The 25,581-nt window shown below is 42.0% G+C and overlaps 1 protein-coding gene across 1 annotated transcript in view; it reads right to left on the reverse strand.

The window, feature by feature from the left end:
- Window positions 1–550: 550 nt before the first annotated feature.
- Window positions 551–25,581, reverse strand: part of frmd6 (FERM domain containing 6) — a 28,179-nt gene continuing 3,148 nt past the window's right edge. Inside the window, exons 2-14 of the mRNA XM_076749337.1 lie at window positions 17,007–17,322; window positions 16,000–16,090; window positions 13,421–13,500; window positions 11,959–12,035; window positions 11,630–11,816; window positions 9,887–10,042; window positions 9,716–9,781; window positions 9,537–9,605; window positions 6,222–6,396; window positions 5,270–5,578; window positions 4,815–4,946; window positions 4,513–4,604; window positions 551–4,102 (exon numbers count right to left, since the gene is read on the reverse strand). Of these exons, the coding sequence (XP_076605452.1) occupies window positions 3,812–4,102; window positions 4,513–4,604; window positions 4,815–4,946; window positions 5,270–5,578; window positions 6,222–6,396; window positions 9,537–9,605; window positions 9,716–9,781; window positions 9,887–10,042; window positions 11,630–11,816; window positions 11,959–12,035; window positions 13,421–13,500; window positions 16,000–16,090; window positions 17,007–17,105 (1,824 nt within the window). The 5' untranslated portion in view covers window positions 17,106–17,322 and the 3' untranslated portion in view covers window positions 551–3,811. The remainder of the gene's footprint in view (window positions 4,103–4,512; window positions 4,605–4,814; window positions 4,947–5,269; window positions 5,579–6,221; window positions 6,397–9,536; window positions 9,606–9,715; window positions 9,782–9,886; window positions 10,043–11,629; window positions 11,817–11,958; window positions 12,036–13,420; window positions 13,501–15,999; window positions 16,091–17,006; window positions 17,323–25,581) is intronic.

A 25,581-nucleotide genomic window follows, 5' to 3' on the forward strand; every position in this document is an offset into this window, starting at 1 on the left:
AAAAGCAGGATTTTAAATTCCACATTAATGTTTCCAGTTCTTCTGGCCAGTGACTCAGGATATGGGTTATAAAATGTATAATTATGTGAGTCATTCTGAATGAAGTTATTCATTTGTTTGAGCCGTTGCATCAGATTTAAATGTACAGGTGACACCGAGTTCAGGAGATAGGACAAGAACAGCGCCGCTGGAGGCTGATATGACGGACAATACTGCCACCCTCAGGCCGAACTGTGGTACTTTAATGAAAGTGTCTTACCACCAGAGGGCAGCACAAACTAATGCTACACTTTAAAGACGTAAGAGGATGAAATATGCTTATCTGATCATCACTTTTTAATGGTAGTTTTAGAATATATTTTGTGTGCAATGTACAGATATGCTTTTTTTTTTTTATTAATGTTTTTTGGAGAGAAATCTGTTTCCTGGGTAGATTAAAGCCAGGAGGGGTAAAAAATAAAGTGACTGGAACTATTTTTGGAAATCACTTGCAAATCTAAAAATCAACTAAACTGCATCACGTTGAAATCACCACAAAACAGCACAACATTGGCAAATAAATGTACCTTTTTATTGGATATTGAGGGCATTAGTACCAAGAAGGCACGGACCAGACTTCATAATAACAAATCTTTTTTTTTTTTTTTTCTTTAACTACAGGGTGACAAAAACAGAAATCATTTTTTCCTGAATGAAGATCCTTTCACAGAAAGGATTATGGACACAGACATACAGACTCTTACATAGTGTAAGTATGACCATACATTGAAGTCAGACAAGGAAGTTAGAACAAATTCTGAAGAATTTAAGGACATGGGTTATGACCGTATGGCTATGTACCTTAACACATACTGTTTTAATATAAGAAACATCACCGTCCATCAAAAAACGACTTTAGACATTTTCCATTAATGAGAAGAAATAATCATACGTTTTAAACAGTGGAAGAAAATAAACTGTAAGAAATATAGAGGTTGTCTTTACTTACATAGCAGTATCAAATGCGTGTATTTGTTATGTATTACATAAATGTATTTTTTAAAACCTTGTTCAGATGCTGTATTGCCAGTATGTGAAAAGAGTGAGTCTGAATGATAATAGATACTTAAAGCTGTACTGGGATGACTCAGAAAAAGGATAACAGTGCTGTAAAATGACTGTAATGAAGCCTTGTATGAGTTTGGAAATGCTAACAACGTTTAAGCCGCAGCGACAAAATTACACATCATGGCGCTCAGCTTAGCGACAAAGTTGGGGAGTAAATAAAAGAAGATGGAGTTTGACTACAGTTATCACGTTATTTGTTTGTTTTTGCTGACTGACAGTTGTAAAACAGCTTTGTTACTCTCAAGATGTTAAAATCACAGCGTCCCCTTTTCAGATGACATACAACACAGAGAACACTAAACATCTGTCGGAAGAGTTTGACATTTGGGAAATGTGCTTATTCACTTTCTTGCAAAGAGTTAGATTGTTTGCAGCTTTCATGTCTGCAGGAGGTTAGCTTAGCTTAGCATAAAGAACGGAATCGGAGGGGTAACAGCTCCTCTGGCTCTGTCCAAAGGTGACTAAATCCACCTACCATCACCTCCACAGCTCATTCATTAACACGTTATATGTTGTTTGATCTGTACAAAAACCCAAAGGGTGAAAAACAACATGTTGTGTTTTTATATTGTGTTATGAGACAAATTATTTCCTGGCAGGGAGCAGTAAATTCCAGGCTAACAAACAGCCCTCTGATGTTGAATTGTTGTTTTTCCACCTTGGTTTTTGTACAGCTTAAAAAAAACAAAACCAAAACATATCAGGTGGTAATTAGTGACTTGGTGCTGGAAAGCAGTACCCTCACATAGATTGAGGCTCTATGCTAAGCTAAGCTAAGCTAATCGTCCTGTGGCTGTAGCTTCATATTTAGTATACCAACATGCAAATGGAATAGAGCCTCCCATCCAACTCTCAGCAAAGAGCAGTATTAAGTGTATTTCCTTCCTTTAATATTATTTCCTTTAACATCATACGACAGCAGAGTCCACTCGTTTTCAGTAAGTGTTTTTCAATAATTTAAAGGATCATTTCAACCAATTGGAAAGTCATTTGAAGAACTGAATCATTACGAGTTCATTTTAAAATCAAAACATGATTCTGTGCTCATGATAAAGATTGTGAGTACAAGGGTGTGTTTCAGCACACAGAAGCTAAAAATATGATGGTTGTACCTTTAAAAAAAAAGCATCACGTGTCATGCAAAGCTGTAACGGTGGCACTTTGAATTTGAGCTGCATGATTTATGAGTAAAATCATCCTGTTTTGTCCTCATTCATACCAGCGGATCTGTGAGAAATAACAGCTTGTAACACATCCTGTCAGCTTCCACAGTCTTACAGGGAGATTAAAATTCTCAAACCAGTCTTTCTTGTTTGGAGCCACAAACCTTGCACGTCCCTAATACTGTCACATACGTTCGCTTGTAATACTGAATGAAATCAACTGCACGCAGAATAACTGTTCAACATACAGAAATCTGGACAGTTCATACAAAAATACAACATGTGAAGAGATTTCAGGTAAGACGACAGGATGCAAAATAAAAAACTGCAACAAATTCCAGTTTAAAACGACAGATGAAACGAAACAGGACAACAAGAATGAAACAAAAGTGAGCAGAAAGGAAGACGTGCACGCGTGCATCAAAATGCACAGTTTGTTTTGGCCGACAGCCAACTGGGCTCCATCTTGAGTCGAGATTACAGGGAAGCTTTTATGGCCACAAACTGAACGCGTGTCGGGACACGCAGGAACTCACTCGACCTCATTCCTCCCAGGATTTCACAGGACATGAAACAGTTTGAAATCAAGTCTTTTTGACATTTAAGATGCTGAAAAACTGGCTTGATCTGCTTAAGTGGTGTGTGTTCAAGGTTTAAAAATAAAGTAGAGCTTTGAATTCTAATGGCTTGGATCTTTAAAAACGACTAAGGTGTGTGAGGAGGGTGTGTGATTGTCAAGGCGAGGGTGACACCTGCATAGTGTGATGAAGGCACATCAGGTGTGTGTTCATGTGATTAAGAGTCCATTCTGAGAGCGGGGAGTTGGCACACTGCACTTCCTCTTGAGGTAAAATGAAGTGGCGTTGGAGAAACCGTGGCTGCTTTCTCTCAAAGGATTACGGGTTCATCTTATCCCGCCATGACTCTGAAATGTTGCTGTCATGGTTGCACACTCAGAGTAAGCTGGACATTTCAGTTTATTTCCATTTCTCGTCTTTGGTTTGTAGCTCAGAGTGATTTTGTCCTTTGTGTCCTCCAGAGGAAATCTTTGATATGCTCTTCATGTCTGTGCGTGCGTGAGTCCCTGTCTGCTGTAAGCCTTCAGTACGTGCATGCACACAAAGTCTTTTTACAACTTTATGAAACAGGCAAACCCGACATGTGGTTCTTGAAACCGGTGTGGAGGACACAGATTTGAATAAAAATGTTTTTTAAAAGAATATGACAAGATCCCTTTTGTTTCCTTTCGCACAGGGGAGCAGCTCGGTTTCGCTTTAAAGACACAGGCTCTCTTGAACCCAGTGTTCGTTCTTAAGGTTTTCAGCCAGAATCCTCCACGTTTGTTCGTTTATGAAGCCTTATTCGTCTGAAGTGGTAAGTGAAGGAACAGCCGACATACTGCTAGTATATTCATCGCTGCCAAGAACAGAGACCACCTCTCCAGCACTCTCTCGTCTCGTTCCCTGAGGGCTGACACATCTCCACACAGACATGGACGAGCGAAAAAAGGTCACCCTGAGGTCGCCTCGTTTCCGCCTCCATCACACCACGAACTCTGGGACCTCTTCGCTGGTCAGGTCCAGGGAGAAGTACTTGTTGGTTCTCTTGATGGGAAACGGGTGCTGCTCTCCGAGCATGCCGGCGCGCTGATCAGCGAGGCCCTGGTAGCCGCCGCCGTCGCTCAGCTCCTGGGCGCAGCCGAACGTGTAGCTGTGGGCGGTGTCCTGGCAGAGCTCCGCCCACTGCAGGCAGTCCTTCTGGTAGAGTCGGACGTCGTCAAGAGACTGGCTGTGCCGGTCAGTCGAAGACTGAGGCTTCCTGCACGCAGACGTCTGCAGGTGGAAAGCGTCAAATCAAATATTGTGAAAAAGCTGCAGGCCATCAAACATGTAACACTGTTAATCATCATCAGTCACGGATGACAGAAGTCACTTTGTAGTCATACTTTAATTAACTTTCACTCCTCTATTGTACTTTGGCTTTCAGCTGGATTTATAGTTCTGCTGCACATGTAGCTGACTGTGGATGACTGTTAAGTGTCTGATTGAGGCTGCAGTGGCTACAATGCAATATGACTACGACAATAAACAACCAAACAGCAAAATAGGATCCAAAACAGCATTTTTCACGACAGTTAATGCATTTCAGGATAGATTTTTCTTAAAATACATTTCTCCAGACATTACTTGGTGTATTGTGCTAATACAAACACACACAGTGTTGTGAATCAACTCTGATGTACCTGCGGCAGAGACTCGATGCTCTGTCCTCTCATCTTGACGACGGTCTCGGAGGAGCTGGAGGTGGAGGAGCTGACGTCTTTCACTATCAGTCCTGTGGAGGACAGATGATAACATGCAGCTGCGGTATGAAACGACTCTTCATCAGCTCAGTGTGGACTTACTTGGTGTTAACCATTAACAATGATAAAGAACATAATTCACTCTGGGTTTACATGCTTCTTTATGGCTGTCTTTCCAGTCTGTGCACTGTGGGTGAATAAATAACAGGAGAGGAACAGAAACAGTGAGGCAGCATCTGTACCTGAGTATCCGTTGCTCTGATCAGGTGACATGGTCAACATGTCCTCAGTGATGTGGATACACAGATCCTGGTCCAGAGCCATCTCGTGAAGCTCCTCGTAGTCTTTGGGGTCGTCCACCAGCATCTCAATCTCTGAGGCAACAAACGTCGTCTCAATTATGAAAACTCAAAACAAAATCTGTACGATAACTACAACGTCCAACCTGTAATCTGCATGTTGTGAGTGTCTTGTTATTATCATTGGAGCTGTGTTGGTGCGAGGTAGTCACAGAACATTAGATTGCTACCATATTTATAGCTTGTCTTAAAAATGTTGATACTTTTGTTTATTTTTAAATCGCACTTGAAATGCACTTTTTAGTTTATGGTTTTTATTCTATTATTTTTCTCGGTGTGGTTGAACAGTTTAGCATTTCGGATGAAATATTACCTGAACATCTACTCTCCATTCTTACCGTCATCATCTAGAATGCGTTCCTTGCCGCTGCTCTCGATGCCGGAGGTGTGCGAGCTTCCGTGGCTGGTTGTTGACGAGCTGCAGGTTCGTAGGGGCCTGTGCGGGGCCTGACCGGGGGCCCTGAAGCTGTCCGTCTCAATGCCGGAGGTGTGCGAGCTGCCGTGGCTGGTTGTGGAGTGGCGGGACAGGCGTTTGTGATGAGACATGCTCCCTGCACTGCTGCCGCTGGCCCGGGAACGTTTGTCCAGGTGCTCCATGTCCAGTTCGAGAGCATCGCTAATGTACGACTCTCTGTACTGCTTCTTCTCTGAAATCAGCGAAACACAGAAACATTATAATATTTACACCAGAGTGGATACTGTTCAAAATGATTCCATGTGCAAAACTTAAATTATACCCCTTAAAGCAATTTGGGACAGCTAGATGTGAAAATCAGCACAGCTCTAACATCTGTCTGTTAGCTTAGCTTAGCACAAAGACTGGAAACAGGGGAAACAACCAGCCAGACTCTGGTAACAAGTTACAAAATCCATCTACCAGCTCATCTTAAGTTGACAAACTAACTTTGGATGGCTCTAAGCAGCTGCCAGCCAACAAACAGAGTCTCCAGGAAGATACTGGTCCCTCCTCTGTTGTATTTCTGACAAAGTAGCTGTGCTCAAGGACTAGGCAGCACTAAAAGGTTTACATCTTTTATATTACTCTTTTTTGGCAGCCTGTGTTTCTGGCACAACTTCTCTTACTTCCAAGCTGCACGGAGAAGAGCAAAAAAAATGTAAAAAAACCCATAAAAGACAAACAATCAATAACGTCCATACACATATCAGCCAATGGGACACCTACAAAGATGGGTGGGTATGTGGGCTTACATACATTCATACATGTGTTTTGCCTACACAACCTAAGACAACATAAGAAATGAAAGGACGATACAAAGTTGTGGAAAATACCTTCATTTTCCTCCAACCGGCGGACTTGTTTGAGAACAGGCTGCAGGTTCATGTAGAGCCGGTGGCTGTTGCTGAGCAGCTGCAAGAGGTGGCGAGAGCGCACGGGACAACCTGTGTAGTAGATGAGTTTACGGGCCGACGGCAGACCGTCAGGGAGGATTTCAAACTTCTTCCCCTGAGAGCAGGACGAGGGAAAAAAAAAAAAAAGACAGCACATGAATGTTGATTATAGGACTCTCTGATTTATAGCAGTTTGTAATTTAAGATTATGAAACAGGCATGTAGATTTCAAATTATGACTGAGTGCCAGAAAGGCCCGAAGGCTAACCACAGAGGAGGAACAACGTCTGATCATGAAAACTATTCTGGAGCCAAACACAATGCAACAATCAATCAGCTGGTGTATCTGTTCTTCATTTCTTCACACAGACACTGAAACAAAGCATTTTTGAGCAGTTTTGATGATGTTCCAGGAAGAGGACATGCTGGCTGAATGCATGGAAAAACTAAAATGGTGGGTTTGTGCTTTCTCCCGCGCCTTTTGGCAGAGGCTCGACCCAATAACAGCTGTCTTTAGTGTCAGCGGGGTTGTTTTCAATACAGACCTATAAACATTTCTGCAAGGGACTGGACTTTCAAAGGCGACGGGTGGGTTTAAAGCCCTGGAAAATGCAAAGAGCTGCACATTTCTGACCACAGGACCGAGCTTTCACTGTATTCATCCGGACACTTTTAAAGAAACCAGCTTAATCCAAGTCTGTTCAAAGCCTGTGCAAAGGTAGGGAAGCACATTATGGGTATTCAGCTTCATACTCTAGAGAAATAAGTTCATAAGAAATGATGGACATTGGTTTTCTCGTGAAAGATCATTTTCCAGGTTGAGGCTGAAAGACTTTTCAAATGTCTGGGTGGGAAAATGAAGAAGAAATTCGTCCATCCCTCAAGTTGAGTATTTCTCTTTAACCTCAAATTGCCCCTCTGCAGCTCCTAGTGGCCACCAGTAAAACACTAAAATCGTACTGGGCAGCTAAATAGTATGAAAGAGCCAAAGTGAGGGAGGCAAAGCAGGTTCGTGCCGCATGAAATCTCTATTCTCCCCGGTGATCTTGCTGCTTGACTTTTACTCCTTGTATTTACAGGCTGGGGGCATATTTACCACACGTCTTAGTCAGGCATGCTGTCAATCCTGCTGTTATTTCAGGATAAATCACACTACTCACACTCACAGACTACTCTCTGGCCTTGTGGGTGGTGCTGTGCATGTTTTACACAGCATCCTGACATTGTTTTGCCTGTTTTTGACACAACTATCTAAATATAAAGCATTTTGTCAATTCTCTCAGAAAAGAGTTTTTCTTCTGTCTTACTAAATGTCCATTAAACATTGCTGTCTCCCTCTTCAATGTGCTACAGTGGCTCATTTTGTTTAAATGTGTTGTTTTTCTTTGTTTTCACACTACAGAAGAACTGAACCATGGTTAAATCTGATCCAAACCCAGACCACCTCTTTTTGTCGGACCAAAGATCAGCCATTTGGTCTGGACTGTGGTCCAAAGGACATGTCACACCTGCAATTTTGGTTTGGATCAACTGAAAAGTCAGAAATTCTGGACCAAATGAAGTAGGTGTGAAAAGGGCCAGTGTTCAGGAATATAAGAAGGATGTTGATGAGTCTTAGTGCTGTCAAATCATGATTCATTAGCTACTTAAGGTCCCTGTTTGCACTGTAACTATTAATATGTTTGGGCAACGATAATTAAAAATCCACACATATTGAACCGATGGCATCTCTGCTGGTGGTAACACACACGGCAGCAGACTGGTGTCAAGTGGAAGGTTATTAAAAGACGGCACTTGGAAAAGTTTCTTGTTTCATGTGTACATGTGGTCAGTCCGTCCAAACTCTCCGACAATCTTCCAACAATTCCTCCCTAACAGGCCACACACATCGAAAACTCCCAGCATCACCCAGGGGCCGTTTTTATCCAACAATCCCCTCAACAAGACCATAAACCAGAGTACTGGTGAGGTCAAGGCAGAGTCTCAGATCCAACACCACAGGACACAAGGGTGATGACTTCATTTCAGAAACACTGATGTCCACATGCCCCTCCTTCCTTTAAACCTTGATACAAAGACGAGCTAAAGTCACCCTGGCCAATATCCTGAATAGAAAATCCCCCTGAAACCATTGCAACATCTGGTGTTTATTGACCCACACATCCCTCCGCCCTGCTGCACACTCTGGCTCGTTCGGCCGTAGCTGCAGCCGTGGTGGCAGCGGTGTTGGATGACGTGACTCGTGGGTGGGGTGGAGGAGAAAGCCTGTTATTCAGGAGAAGGGTGGGACAGGGCCACGAGAGGCCCTTCACGTCCACAGTGAAACCACAGCCACGCCACCGCCGGTTCAGTCTCACGACGCTGCAGACAGCAGAAGCGAGGAAACCGCCAAAAAACAAGAATGAGGAAAACAGGATGTCTTTGCTGTGAACTGTGTGGCAGATGCGATGGTTGTTTGCACCAAAATTAGGCCAAAGCAAAACTCGCCACTCTTGAATCAAAACCCACTGGGACAACATAGTTTCTCAGGGGCCTTACAGTCATGAAAACTGCTTATGAAGTCTCTTAAATTGTCTAAAAATAAAGACAGCCAAAATTAGAGTCAAAGGGGCTCGTTTTTGTGCAAAAGCAGCGATAAGAAATAATGACCTCTCTGGATTGTGATGAACAGCCGACTGGCAGAAACCATGAAGCCGTCACAGGGACACAGATATATAGTAAGCTTCTGGGCCTTCCTGTGATAACAGAAACCCTATGGAAGCAAATTAACCGACTGCTGTGCTCAGCTTAACGACAGTCTGACTCAGAGCACAGATGAGAAGATTTAACAGGATTTCTTTTAAAGGGCACAGGGACACCAATGATAATTGATAAAATGCATAAATCAGGAGGCAAGTACATCATATGAGAGAAAATACTGCTGCTGATTACGTGAAAATATGTATACAGCGTCTGCGTGTGTGTGCACATGCAATGAAGTCTTTCTAAATCCCTGATTAGTTCCAGAGGACTTGCAGGGCTAAGATAAAACAGCAGTGCAGAGAAAAAAAAAGCCTTGCGTAAAAATTTCCACAACCCTGAGCAGGAGCTAGGCTTTCATAAACATCGTCATAAGCCAGGGGATGCTTGGGTTTCGTCATTGCTGGAGTGAGTGTATATATAAAACAAAAACAAAACAAAACAAAATACGGCACTGATGAAAAATGTTTCTCAGGGCTATGTGTTGAAAAAGGTGTGATGGTGCGTCTGACTCACCACAAATACCAGTTTTCCCACGTTGGTCCAGGGGAAGTCGTACAGCAGTTGCCTCACAGACCCGACATTCTGCAGCACAGAAGCACAGACACGTGAAGTCAGTACAGGTGCAACACAAGGTGCGACTACAAGGTGCAAATTATGGATAAATGAAGATATTCAAAAGAAACGTGGAATACCTGAAATATTTGAATACCACGTAAAGTCAGTCCCAATGTAAGTGATGCCTCTACTTCCTTCTTGTCCTGTTGAAAGACATGACATCAAATATATATCAGGTGAAGTCAAATCTGATGCAGTAGAACAGCCTGAAATCCAATGAGCTGCTGAAACTGTGTACCATCGCTCACCTTGTAGAGTCTGTAGTAGTGGACAGTGACGTCATCAAGCTGAGCACACTCCTTAATGTATTTGAGGTGCGCCTCTGAAGCTGTGAGAGCAAACTGGTCTTTATGCATGTTTGGGATATGCCTCAGGATGTACTCTCGGCCACGCTTGGCTATCACCTGAGCAGGGAGAGAAAGAGGGAAATGTCAGGTTTGGCTGCCCTGAAGTTGTACACACTCATTACAACAGACTGGCAGCACAGGATGCCAATGAGGGTAATGAAGCTCCCTGCCGCAGGGCAGACAGATGCCAACCTGGAGAGACTGACAAGAGCCAGAGGCACAAACCGGAAACACACTCGTTAAGCTTTGCACGTGGCTTCTGAAGATTTTGTAAGTGAGCTTTCTAAGCACCTAAATCTGCAGGGGATTTGCTGTAGGGTAGCACTCATCATCAAACAATTTCCTGTCACCGCTGGTTTCAAGCGGCGATAAGCAGGCAGGAGGCTAATTACAGGAAGTGAAGGGCAATCAAACGGGTGTGGCTGTCGTAGCCAGGAGAGGTAGAGGGTGGTGGTGATGGGGGGGGGGGGGGGGGGGAGGTTGCCAGTGTGGCTAGAAGGGCCATGTCAATGGAGCATTTCTCAAGATTTAAAAAGAACAACAGTGTGTGTGCCACTTCCAGGGACAAAAATAAACTCGGCGTCCCAGTTCTCATTATCCCACATGCTCGGATGCGGAGCTGTCCCTAAGTGTTTGGTCAGGGTGATTAATGGAAGGTGGCTTCAGACCGACAAACTGCAGACACAGGGTGGGTCAGGACACAGAACACTGCCGGACAGCCTAAAGCACACCTTTACTGTATGTTTCAGATTCTCAATCAGTGATACAGCGATCTATTTTTGGTGTTTTTCAGATGAGACCTGTCCACTCACTGCTGTTTTACAACGAAGTTCAGTGTGACTCACTGGAATATCAGACAGACATACCGCAGAAGGATTTACCAGTCTAATACAGTAATGCGTTAACTGCGTTAGTCACATTTAACATTACTTTTAAGCTTCCTGCATGTGCCACAGCCTTGCAAAAGAAGGGAATTAAAATACTCTGTAGTACAACAGTGGCCGGGGGGCGTTCCAATAGCTGAGTGGTTAAAGTGTGTACCACCTAACTGCAACACCCCTGTATCATTCTGGCCGGGGACCTCTGCTGCAAGTCATGCACCCTCATTACAGAATAACAAGCTTTTCTTTTCATGGCATCATGAAGCCACAGTTTGATTTACAGTTCTCTGCTTTTTTAATGTTAAATATCATTGTAAATTGAATATCTTTGAGCTTCAAACTGCTGGCCGGTCAAAACAAGACATTTAAAGACATCACCACCTTGTACTCTGAGGGGCTGTGATTGGCTGTGATTTTCCTTCATTATCTGACAAAACAACTAACAGATTGATTGAGAAAATAATCATAAGATTAATTTATGATGAAAATAACTTAGTTAGTCTAATGCTGAACATATCAGAGTGAATGATCAAGCATCAAAAATAAGTCCCTTAAGTAATTACATATAATAGCATAGGTTTGTGACATTAGTACAAGATGTGATCAGCATCAGCTGCAGGTGCAGACGAACAGGGAAGAGCCACATGTGGTTTGGTGTGAACAGGTGTGGGATGGTCAGTCATCTTAAATCATCTCTTCTTCTCTGATGAATTTGACATGAGAGGGTTCAGCCCACACGGGGTGTCTTGTTGGACACACTCACCCATGGGGGGAAGTAGGCTTCAGGTTCAAAGTACTTCCCAAAGTGCTTGTTGCGTTTGAAGTTGCCGAGGTCAGCCTGCAGGGCAAAGGCTGCCAGGAGGAAGTAGGCCTCCTCCCTTTGGATACACTGTGAGAGCAGCACCTGTTTCCTCAAGTGCCAGTAGTAGTAGTACCTGGCTGCCCGGTCACTGCAGGGCAGACGAACAGCAAAGTTAGCTGGTTTGTATGTTACCTGATGTTAAACTGAGGGATGTTAGAACAGTTTGTGCAGGTATTTCATGCTTCTTGTAGGTATAAGTTGTATGCAGTCAGTTGAGGGACTTCACTTGCCTGATCAATCTCCCGTTCTCAACGTAATACTGAGCTCTGAAGTGAATGATCATTGGAGGCCCAAACTGGTCAATGCCCTGGAATAGAAATGTGGAAAGCCTTATTCACTTCCAGATGAAATAAGTAATAGTAAATGAAGTGTGTGGGGCAAAACAGCAGTTTTTAGGCAACTTATAAGCCTCGATAGTGCAGCTACAAACTATTCTGTATGGCTGTCTCAAACTGGAAAAGAGCAAACATTTATAAAACATTTAAATTTAATTCCTCGGGTGTTATGAAATGTGATACAAGCAAACCCATCACACAAATATTTACCAACTGGGCTGATCTGGAATCTGTTTATATTCAAGCATACCAAGTAAGTTAAAAGGAGCATGTTGGTGAGCTCAGTTTCTTTGATTGTTATCTGCTGTTACAGGTACAATCTGTAATACATACATAAACAAAAGTGTAGCTTCATCACATAAATAGAAATGGTTATGAGTCCCATGACACTGTGTTTCAATACACAGAATAATACAACGACATAAATAACAACTAAATTAAGTTATTTGTGTTTTCTGATTCTGTTCAATGTTTATTGAGATCATTAATGTTCAGAAACTCAATAAACCAGGACAATAATTTAAATTATGGGGCACTGAAGTAACAGTTTAACATTTTGAGAAATATGCTTGTGTGCTTCCTTTCTGAGAGTTAGATGAGAACTTTGATAACAAGTCTCAAGTGAAGCCCTAGGCAATTAGCCTAGCTTAGCATAAAGACTGGAAGCAGATGGAAACAGCTACGCTTGCTAGCTCAAATGTGGCTTAGAAACTTCTCCAAAGTTCAAAAATATGCCTGCCAGCATCTCTACAGCTGACTGGCTAACGTATCATTTGTCTAACCCATACACAAACAAAAATGTAAAAACAACAATTTGTGGTTTCAGGGGGAGTTACGGACTGTAACTATTTCATGGTGACTTTCTGGAGTGTTGTTGCTACAATGAGGTTGAGGTGTTGTACTATCGAGCCTGTACAGAGACTAAAAAGTGGGCTCAGCAGCTTTGTCTGGCAGTCTGTGCTCCTCTGCTGCATCTCTTGCGAATGAGCAAATTTTCCGAAAACACTGTACTTTTTCTTTAACAAACACATTATAATGTCATATTCTGAATTACTAGTGCAAATACACTTGCGGTTTGTATGACCGTAAACAGAAAAAAGGCCTTATGCACAGTTCATACTTCTACTTCCTGTAGGGGGGGCAGCGTATCTACCTGTCGCTGAAGTTCATTTGGATAAATCTTGTGAAGCCCAGGTTGAGGATCTTTTAAATCAAGTTTTGTGACTTAGGCTGGGAAGTTATGTGAATGTTTACAAACTCAATCTTGCCGTGCGGCACTTTAAAGTGGACATTTAATGTCCTCTCCTCACTATTAAACTTTGATTGAAAGTCAATGATCCACCACATGATTTCTCACCTTGCTGGCTTCTCTCTTCCATTCTTTGGGACAGTATTTGGAAAGCTTCTGATCCAGTTCCATGTAGATGTGTTCATTATCTGTCGGAGAGGGAAGCAGATTTAGCTCACTCATTCTCTGTGTCATCAGTGTGTGTGTGTGTGTGTGTGTACACGTGGATCTATAGGTGCCTTCATGTTTGTGTGTACACTGAGAAATCCTCCCTGAATGCGCCCTGTTCAAAGACCGCCTCAGAGCCATCACATCAGACAGCCTCTGCACTTCCCTTTGTACTCCGAGCCTCTGGTGTTCCTCCTCATTTCTTCACCTCACTCTGTCATGTCTTAATCTGCTCCTGAAGTGATGCCTTTCCTGAGTTGCAGGCCTGCTGATGTGACAATTCTGAGTTTCTATACAATGAAAACCCGTTGAAAAGCAAACGAAAATGAGGGGCAGGAGCGGAGCCTCTCTGGCAGAACATCAGTGCATATGTATTTATCAAATTCGTAAAATGTAATAGCAAACTCTAAGTTTTATGACTCATGCTTATATTCTAGATACATGTCCTTAATATTCTGATCCATGTTAAAATGCCTTCTTTTACACTTCGTTAATTTAAAAAAATCCTGAAAACCCAAGTGGTATCTTCCCATGAAGATAGTTTTGGCTTTATTTGGGGACAATTCGAGAACTCCACCGCAAAGACTTCTGCTGCTGTCCAGATACAATTAAGGTCAATGATATTTGGTTTGTGGTGATTAAAGAATCCAAATATTACATTTGAAAAACTCAACAGCAGTGTCTGTTTCCAGAAACAATATCCCTGCTGCTCAGGCTAATCCACAGACCTCATTGTGAAAAGTATTCTCAAACAATTTGTGGTTAAACATCACCACAGAAGTAAAAAGAACAGGGATGATATATGTTTTTTAAGATTTGAGGAAAGCTACTTTTTAGTAGTCTGTTTTGTAGTATTCTGTTAACAGAATATTATGTATATTTATGTACACAGGGACATAATTTCTGACAGATTGTAGATGAAGATTTAATCAGTTAATTATCTAGCTGTTGTGGAAAGATGTCATGAGATATTCAGCTGAAAATCAGACTGACGGAGGAGCTCGATTTTCATCATCAGATAATCTGCTGAATTTTATCTGAATTATTCAACAAATCGTTTCAATTTAAGTTATATGGCGCCAAATCAAAACAGAAGTTGTCTCAGGACAATATATCCATATCCATATCCATATAGAGCAAGTCAGGACCAAACTCTTAATCTACAGAGACCCAACATTTCCCCCATGAACTAGCACAGAAAAGGTTCAACACAAGTTCCCAGACTCCAAAATGACATGTTCAGATTGCTTGGTTTGTCTGACCAACAGAGCATAATCCTACGGTATTCACTTTACTATCACAAAGGGCAAAAAATACATCAAATAATCACATTTAAGAGACTGGAATCAATAAAATACTATAAATTTTGCTTAAAAAGTGCTATAACAATGAAGTGGTGTGGTCGGCTGCATTGATTTTCACTTGACAAACTAATGGACTAATCTTTTTAGCTCATTTAAAGCCATTTAAACCACATAGGCCGTTAGCAGCTTCTGGCAGGCTCACTACATTCAGATAGTCTCACCTGCAACACTGTCACAGAAAAGCACACTTTACAAAATTAAATATAGTTTCTTGTACTCATCAATGCTGTATTTCCTGTTTTCTGTCATCTGAGATAAATCCTCCAAACAGTGAGCAAACAAAGACATTCAGCATTTGAACCCGTGTCTGGTGAGCGGCCGATAAATGATGCTCTGGTCAGGGGGACTGCCGGTGACACACAGCGAGTGGGTGGCCTCTGTTTGCCTTGAGGATTTCACGCTGTTCAGACAAGCACTTCAGGAATGTCCCACAATCAGACCCATTGGCTCCTGCTCAACTGACCTGCCGGGCTGTCATTGGCTCATCTGGATGCCAGCTGTCTGAAAACACCGCCTTTGCAATTTACTCTTCCTTTGCAGTTGTCTACAACTGTCACCCGCTGTCTGCCTTGCCAAAGCGTAGACGCAGTGACTCATTCTGAGTGTACGACCCTCACCGTTTCGTCACCGTAAAAACAACTTTAGCTCCACTCAACAATGGGAGCCATTCAGGACGAGGAGGCCCTGGTCGCTGCGAGGTCGCCATGACATATAGGTGAGAGATGCTATGTTTAGGACAGATTCCTGGTTCTCAGCCAAGTTATTAGTCTGACGAAAGTAACTGCATGGTAACACTGTTTTTATGTGGCTCTGGCCCTCGTTGTGACTGCATTCACTCTACAATTTGCATGATGTGACCATGTCATTAAAATGTTTTAAAATAAAAATGAGGTCTTTGTCCACTCACTGAACAGTCAGCCTCCACTAGTTTAGAAATGGGATGAGATGTGAGGGACAATCATTGAAAACAAGGGCTGTTCTGTTCAGCTGATGAGTAATCAAGTTAAAAACAGATAAACTGTGCACAGCACACCACAAAACAACATGAGCAACTGCAAAAACAGAGGTAGGAAGCATGTTTCCCTCCCAAGTAATCCCTGACATGTGAAGTCTTACTCTGAATAACGCTGAGTCCAAACAGGTGACAGTCCTTCAGTCTCAGGAGGTCACACACCTGGACCAACAGTTCCTGGCACAGGGTCTTCACCTGAGGAGGAGAGAAGACCACAGGAGAGAGTCACTTGAAGCTTTCTAAGATCATCTTTTAGCCATTGTATAAATAACACAAACACAGACAAACCACACACAAAATAGCCCAGCGGTAATGTCTGATATGAATCATGTTGTGAACCACCATGAACAGTAAGCTCAGAAAGGTGCAGGGCAATGTGTGCACGCTTCAACTCCTGTCACTTGTGCATGTTTAAATGGATTTCAATTCAAATAGAAGTCTTGCTTTTTTGCCACCAACAACTGAAATTTGTACACAGAGCAGTTGATTAAGAGCAAAAATTAATTAAACAGATTTTTTTTTATTTAATTTAATTTTTAATTTACTGACACTAAATAAATTCCTGAGGTTTCTGCATCACAAAAAACATTTCGTAAGTAGCATCTGATGGCTGCCAAGAAATAGTTTGTTATGAAATCAAAACTCTTAACCCTTAATGCAAGGTATTTAAGGGTTATTATGACAAGCTTATTCACTTTCTTGCCTAAAGTCAGATGATGAGATTGATACCATGTCTGTATGATAAATGTGAAGCAACAGCTAGCAGCTGATTATCTCAGGTTAGTATTAAGACTGGAAACAGAAGGAAACAGCTAGTCTGGCTCTGCCCAAAGGTAAAAAAATCCACCTTTCAGCACCCCTAAGGCTTAGTAATTAACATGTTTTATCTTGTTTGATTAATCCATACAAAACACAAATAGTAAAAACGACAAGTTGTGGCTTTAACAGGGTTGTGTGCTGCTACCTTCAGACAGAGACAGACACATATCTGGGCATAAAGTTTAATGAGAAAATAAAATTGCCTATTTTATCATTAAAATAGACACACCCTCTGGGTCAGTTATGCAGTTCTACTTTTATGGGTTGAGAAATTGTTTATATTTGTACTCACATTGACTATGACATTAAGTGTGTCATCATTGGGCAAAAAGACACAGACGCAGCGGCGGTCCTGCATGGTTTTGTTGTTGTGGAAGTTCAGTTTGTTCATCTTCGTGTGGCTGGGACAAGACAGGCCCTTCCGCCTGCTACCAGGGCTCTGGGCCCTCTGATGACCCGCCTCCACCACCGCAGGCACCAACACCACCACCAGTCACTGTAACCCTGCTTCAGCTGCAGCCCAGTACAGACACACCAGCACCTATGGGCTCAGCAGGCCAAGCAGCACTCACAGGGCAGAGCATGGGGACCCGAGCTGCAGTCAGACACTGTGGAGACAGATGGAGAAGCTGATGTTAGCACAGAAACGAATCATTTTGCTCTGTATGACCTATGTAGATGTGTTGTGCAGTATGAGATAAGTGGCTGCGCAGTCGACATGAAAATGGTGAATAAAAATTAGCATCTAAAAACAGCAAATCTGCTCAATGTGTTCCTGGTGAAAGAGTCTGAGATGCCAAGAGAAATAAAAGGCAGACAGACATAAAAGGAGGGCAGCATTCCTGTTTGTGTCCATAAGTATGTGACATCATTTCAGGGGAATGCCAGCGATTCCTGAGGAACATGTGAACATCTGTGTTGAGAGGAACTGATCAGATGTCATGAGGCATGAAGGAAACACAGACTGGGTGACTCATACCCAAACCTGACTGATTTCCAGCACTTTCTCACTTAAAACATAACAAAACCAGTTCTGTACTTAGGGCTTTTGAACAAACCACAAATACAACACTGCAAAGCAAAGCCTGACTTGAACGGCCATTAAGCAACTTATGCATGGGGGTTCAGATGTGGACTAGGTGTCTGACTGTATTGGCTGTCTGAGCCAAAGAGCTCTATGTTTTCCTTTTGGCATCAGTTTTGTCAACTCACTCAGTTTTGTTGACATGCTTTCGGCTGTTTGGACTGGTTGAATTTTTCACGGGAATCCACATGCAAGAGTTGTCCTTAGGAAATACAAGTATTTAAAATGTCTCTAAACAAATGTTAGTCTATCTTTTGCAGTGGTAATGTTTTGAAAGAAATGCTTACTTTTTCACTAAACAGAAACTCTTATTATTGAAAGGGAACAACAAAGTGTTACAGGAATGTTTTGACGACGTGTGTGGGAATTTTGTCTCTATCTTGCACCTGAGCCCACGTTAGATTAAATATTCACACTTCTGCTTCTATTTAATGGCAGCAATGTGTTCCCTTGTTCTCTGCCAACTATATACCTCCCTCACACACATGCTTGAGAGTGTACACACACCTCCAACGTTAACAGCTGTCCTCTGAGCGGCAAGTAGCTCACAGCATGAACTGTGCCTGAGGACGTGTGAGACCTTCAGAGGGTGTGAAAAGTCTCAGACCAGACAAAAGAATGTTAAAGAACAATCAGTCCAGATTATCACTTCTTCCTGTTGAAAGTCACTCTTCACTTCGAGCCATGTTGTCATTAAAAACAGATAGGACAGATACTGGGTAGGATCACATTACAGTGTGAAAAACAATCAGCATTTTAAAAGATGCTTTCTGAGAATAGAGGGTTTATTCACAACATAGAAAAGTCAGATAGAAGAAGGTAGCATTCAGGCTTCAGTGCAGTTTGAGTGCTGTTATTTAAAGACATAAAACGTACAGATTTAAGTCACGCAATGTTAGTTCTGCCTCTATATGTAGGGGCAATGAATATAGGAGTGAAAAACCTGACTTAAAATCTGTAAATTGTTATCTCAACAAAGCAAGCAGCATTAGAAACAACACCATAATTACTGTCCGGACTGCTACCAATAAACAACAGCTTTAACTGTAGGCTTGGACCTGTGCTGCAAAGTCAGAAAGTGCTTTTCGAGCTAAGTACCCATTCAATACGCCTGCTGTCGACATATAACACTGCTTTGTAGGGAGACAGAGAGCATTGTGGGCAGAGCATCCATAAATACACATACTGTTGACATACAGCATCAGTTCTCATTAGAGCTGGTCATTGGATGTGCAGTGTGGCGGGCAACCAGCCACTCAGCAAAGTCTGCTGATGAGCCATGACTGGGACAGCTCCCAGTGCTGCTGCTGACCTTGACTAAACACTACTGCAGTGCACACACACAAACAAATATGCACACATATGTACATGCAGACAAAACCAGAGACACATCAGATGCGCACACACACACACACACACAAACGGGTATGTTCCCGCTATCTTGCCATGACCATATGCCAGGTGCTGCTACAGCCGAACTGTGTGATGGTAGCAAGGTTAATTAGAAGTCAGATCCATCTAACTGGATCACTTCCCTCCATCACTCGCTTCCTCACCAGAGATTCAGAGTGATTCCAGTAAGCTGTGACAGATATAATATTTGCAGAAAACACCCAGTTTGGAATTGTTTTGTTTGCCAGATTGGGGAGGCGTCAGACAAAGGAAAATGACAAAAAGTACCAGGAAACCTGGACCAACTAAAGCTAGTTTTATATTTGATGCAAGGGGTTAACGGCAGCCATGTCACAGATACCCGAGACATAGGTTTGATTTACAGTATGGTTTAGCCTTGGATTTCATTTGTTGATTGCACCACTGCAACCCTAGATGCCTGCATTGTATATGATCAGACTGTATCATGCTTTAATTATACAGTATATTCCACATAGTAACTGTGTTTACATTCTTTGGTTCCCATTGTGATACAAGGCGACTGTGGGAAGGTTTTCCATGTCTCAATACTGCATAGGAGACTACTGGCAGACTATGGCACCAGTCTGGAAATGGTCTACTTTTTCTAGTCTACTATACCTTTTGAACAACCACAGTTCTTGCAGTCACTGTGTGGTAGCTCTGTATCTGACGTACCACTTCAAAATAGCTCTCCAGGGTGGATGGTAATACTGGCCTAAATTGTGAGTCCGGCTCTATTGAAACACGGTAGACGTGATGATGGAGAGCAGGTTTAACCAGCTGGGACTCTAACAAACAAATCAGTCTGGTTGTGCGGTACAATTTTGCTGTTTACCAATTGAGAGAACTATGAAGAAGCAATTTCGCTGTTTTCTTATAGTTTAGCATTTCGGTGTGGATAGAGCCCTTGTCAGTAATTACTACAAATTGTTACACAGGATGGATGTTTACAGAGGTAAAAGGCATCTATTTTCTTCATTTAGACAGCTTAGCGTGGAAAAGCGTCACTTAAATGCTTTTCTTTGCTGGAAATATAATAGTAAAATATAGCAAAATAGTTTCAAAATGCTTAAAGAAGCATTTTAAGAACTATCTATCTCAGGTGTTTTTGTTTTTGCCAGGCTATAAAATCTCTGCACTGGGTGGAAACATTCACACATCCAGCTTAATCTCCCTGCAGAAAAGTTAATGGCCCTTGAAGTGTTAAAGACATATCATCTTGCATTTTCAGCCAGAAATATGATTCCTGGTTTCCACAGACACATCCTCACGTCGACTTGTTTATTACATTGTTGAATGCTAATGGTGTAAGTAGATGCCTACGTTGGTCTCTCGCGGAGACAGGGGTTACTCAGACATAACTGAGTGTAGTCATTATTGATGGGTTTCAAGGTCTGTTGTGTCATGTCTGGTCTCCACATGAGACATCACCACAGAGGAAATGTCCACTGTGAAATGAAAGGGTGGATTCTCTTGCACACTCTGTACTGGGAGCACTGTGTAAGGGAAGAGAGTGCTGGATAATGAAATTACTGCTGCTTTCCATCCCCCTTTCACTGCCGTGCAAAGTGTGATGCAACACTAAAGTCCATCTAAAGCAGCACTCGCACAAAGAGCAGCCAACTGAGCTTCCTCCTGCCTTTCAGCCTCCAAAAGGGATTCTGTCAACGTGGCAAACCTCAGAGTCAGGCATGACACCAAATCCCACACTGGGATACAGAGAAAGGGCCTCTGTCACAACTACACCTCTCTCTTTCTCATTCTTTCCTTCCTCCATTGACATCAGAGGGGCGGAGAGTCTCTATGTCCAACTGTTGGATGGTGGGGCCAAAGAAAAACTTCCTCTGCTTGGAGAAGAAGGAACAGGCCAACCGAAGGAGACTGTCACCACGCTGGTTTAAGAATAGCTTCAGGTAGAATATGTGTCAAAGATAAAAAGAGAGAGAGAGAGAGAAAGAAGAGAGTACAGGGTGGATATATGCAGCAGAGAGAGAGCAGGAGGGAGGGAGGGAGATGGAGTGAGGCAGTGTTCGAAGCTTAGGCATGAAAAAAGAAAAAACTGCTGCAGTCAGGAGAATTCCTCACTAACATCTGCTTCTCATTCCAACAATGGCGGCCTTTGATTCCTGATGCACACAACGAGCTGCACCGCCACCGTCTCCATGTGCCCACAAACTGCATCCTCTGACAGCATCCTAAACCCTGCACTGTAATCCTTGATCTGGAACTAAACAATGTTTGTACATAAGTCTTATTCAGTTTGACTAACTAATTTGGGGGTTTTATTTTGTGCTTTGAGAACAGCCGAAGTTCATCACAGCTGTTCAGACAGAGTCTTAATCCATTAACAGAAAAATAATCTGCAACCATTTTGATAACTGTTTAAGCCCCTTTTCCAGTAAAAATGCCAAACATTTCTGAGTTCTTTATAAGTACTGGCTGTTCCTCTGTGTCTTATGTGATACTAAACTGAACATCTTTGTTTTTTTGTGTGTGTTTTGGACTGTTAGTCAGACAAAACAAGACATTTGAAGACTTTTGATTTACTGATAATGAAAACAACAGTGGCAGACCTCCTGGTTTTCTATTCCTGGCAAGCCTAAATACAAGTAAGTACTTTGATTGGTGACTTCTTCTGAAGCCATGTGTCATTTGCTGTCTCTTTGTAGGAGTTGTCTTCGTCAGCATTCTCATGCACATATTATTTTCCTATTCATTTGTCCTTGCCTTTCTTTTGTTTTATTTCTCTTTGTACTGAAAAGCATTTCTGATCACCTGTGTTGTGTTTAGAGAGAGATTAACAGAAAATGTTCCCCAAACATCCTGTAAGGATTCAAAACTTTCTTTCTGACATTTTCTTCTCTTGGAATTGAACTTGTGCAGGACCTAAAAAAAAGGATGTAACCAGTCATATGGAGGAAGCCTGTTTCATGGGCTACACATGGTGACACAAACTGCCCTTGCTGAAATATTTAAAGGGCTACCTTTCAAAGGGCATGGCTTTTATAAATAGTGCCAACGACTGGATCAGAGTGGGAACTGGCCGTTTCTTTCCCCTCAGTTCCCCGCCAAGAGATCTGTTTATTCAGCTGATGAGAAATGTTGCTGAGCTGACGAGTACCTCTAAATCGCATTTGTCACAAGATGGCATTAGTCTTCACTGCGAGACCTCCCTTCTCTTCTCTGTTAAACCTAGTGATACACTAAAAGGAGGAGCCGAGTGTCAAAAAATAAACAGGAAAAAGCACACTAGTGGGCGTCATGCTTGACCACCCAAACCACTAATTCTGGATCGCCTAAACATCTATTTTGGATTCTGGCTGGCTTGACATGATGTCGGGAAGTGGCTGTCATTATGCACCGGAAACATGCTCTTATGTGTGATACTTGTCAACTATAAATCTATTCTGACTCTGATAATGTCACCTTAAATACACTTTGCCTTATATTTGACTTTCTCTGCTGTCAACAGACTATAGGCGGTGTAAATAAATAACCATGACACTTGCTGATATTAATAGAGCCTGGAGGCACGTTGAGCTGCTCCCACATACGTAAATACCTGGATACTCTGTGTGTGTGTTTTTAGCCTTTAAACTTAATCTCTGAGGCAAGTGGAAAACACACTGCACAATTAAAGACCTTGATTTCCATGATCCCTTGCCCATAAGATCATCTGGCCGATATTGGTATGTCTATTTCCAGTAGAGCTAGCAGGGAGGATAAACAATCTGTTTCTGGCTCAGAGTCAAACAAAAAGTCTGAGAACCTAAACCACATTTTAACGACTTATCTCAAGTTGATGAAATGTAGGATGTGGATTATGGTAATTATCCACAACACAGACCGACCCACTAAATATAACATTCTTTCACGCTAAGTATAATCTATGTTTGCTCATACAAATCCAACATCTGAGACGTAAAGGCCTGGATGTTCTCCTTTATCAAATGTCACACTCATTAACTGCTGAAGGTCAGGCCTGTACACAGCATGGTATTGTAAAGCTGTTATATAATTCACAAAGAAAAGAGGAGGAATTGGATGGCGGGTGGCCTCAGGGTAAACCACAACTCACATCGTAAGTGCAGTTGCAATATTTATCTTATATTATCTAAATTCACTGGAAAGACACATTAAAGGGTATTCATATCATTTGGCTTTTGACTTTCAATCATCCTCGCATCCTTACTCTGGATTAAGAAGCTAGAGAGCCTTCCTGCTTGATGAATTATTCTTCTTCTTGATCAGTGTTTTCCCTACCACTGCCACCCTCTGAAAGACATACAATATTATATTTACCGGTATATTATGCTGTGAATTCTTCACGTTCTGAGACATTTTTGTTCAGAGACCTTTATTTTGAAATGTCATTTTGAAATTACAGGATGGTTTCCACTTCCTTCTATTTCAGTTCATCTTCTCTCTTTGACATTGACGATGTGAATTCTAATATTACTGCTATAAAGTTCATATAGCTCAATAAATTGATTACATCTGTGCATTTTCATGATGTTGTTGTCGGTAAAGACAAAGTAATTTGCCTGTTCCCAAATAGGTTCCCATTCCCATGTATTATCAAAGATGGATAGACATTGATCCCAAGTATCTGTATTTCAGGCCTCATGATCGATTTATAACTGATTCCAGGGTCAGTAATCAATTCTCAGTTATTGATATTAATTAATGGATTGCAGTATTAAACACGGAAACATAATAGTTCAGCTAACTGGTCTTGATAAGAGCAGAGAAAATGAGAGTGCACAGCCTTTTTATGGGCTTTTTAAAGGAAAGTTAGCTGCAATATTTCTGAGTTACATTGCCACTCTGTATGCTACGTTTTTTTTTTCTTTAATTAAAGTTGATCTGTGCTGTAACTGTTGCTGTGTCTATGGTTGTGTCATGGTTGTTGTGTGAATAAACCTTGTGTTCACCCCTTGTTGAAATGATAAATCTTTTAACATGTAAGGAATGAGCCTGTGAAATAAGTAGGCTCTTTATCAGTAACAGAAAAGGTATCAGAGGGCTTAACAGCAAAGTTCTAAACTCAGCGAGTTCTCAATGGAGAACAACTTAAGCTTGGTTACCTCTACAGAAAAAATATTTCAACATTCATAACATCTGGCCTCCATGTGGCTCTAAGCAAGCTGAGAGAGAGAAAAAGAGTGCGCGCACACATACGCACACACACACCTCAAACTGTCTACACTGACAGACATGTTCGAACAGAGTCAGCAGTCGCTCCCTTCCCTCCCCGCCCAGCATTCAGGCTTGGACTGTACATGAGTAACCTCACAAAGCTAGCAATCGCAGTGCAACGCACCACGGAGACGGCAACCCGACCATTACGTATGCTTGAAATAGTGCAAGCGGCCGTAAAGGAGAGGGTTAAAAAATGAGCTGCAATTATAACAAACCAAAACCAAACCCTGTTGTTTTGTTTTAGGCAAAGATCTTCCGCCCCGACAGAATGGAAATGGTTGGGTCAAGTGATCTGATCTGTTTCCTGTTCGCAACTTTTGGAACAAGATTGTCTGCCATTGTTTACAGTGTCACACCTGAGGAGAGTCATAAGACTGAGACTTGGCATGTGTCTTTTTTCTGAAGGAAAACATTTAAACTGTGCAGGAAGTTAACTGCAGCATTTCTTGAAATAGAAAAAAACAATTGCTGCAAATATTTGAAACTTGGCACAGTGTGTAACAACACACAACTGCATGATTTCACTGGACCTGCAACTAACAGCTAGTTTGATAGTCGAATAATCTTTAAAGCATAGCTTTTACCGTTAAGCTAGCTAGCTAGCTAAGTAGCTAACTAACTTACCAAGATAAGTCTTCATCATCCAGAAAGCCAACATGCCTCCTCTTCAGACGCATAACTTGTGTGCTCCCATACTAGGCAAGACCAGCTTTGTAAATGTGGCTGTTCGCAACAGTTATGGCCAACTTAGGAGTGAAATCCTTCTACACTTTGGAGGATTTTGGTTGGGAAGGTGTTGCCTTTGGGCTATTGTTGACTCAAGCAAGCGCTGTCACTGCCGTAATTGAGCAGCGACTCACACTGTAGTCGTGGCTCGATGATCAACAACTAAACAAAAACTTTGTTGGCAACTAATTTGGTCATCGATTTTAGATGACTCCACTGATTATTTGTTGCACCCCTAGAATTCACCTCTCCCGCTCACTTGTTAGCATGCCAGAATTTTGTACAGCTACAAAGCACTCCACAACCTGAAAATTACCTCAACGGGAAGAAAGCGCAAAGTTTCTATAAGTCCATAATTTACCCGGACTGTTTCCCCTACAACAAAATCAAAATAAGATCTACAACCGGAAGTACAACTGTGATACTGGGATGTAAATATGCT

The sequence above is a fragment of the Chaetodon auriga genome, chromosome 14, assembly GCF_051107435.1.
Source record: "Chaetodon auriga isolate fChaAug3 chromosome 14, fChaAug3.hap1, whole genome shotgun sequence".
Lineage (NCBI taxonomy): Eukaryota > Metazoa > Chordata > Actinopteri > Chaetodontiformes > Chaetodontidae > Chaetodon > Chaetodon auriga.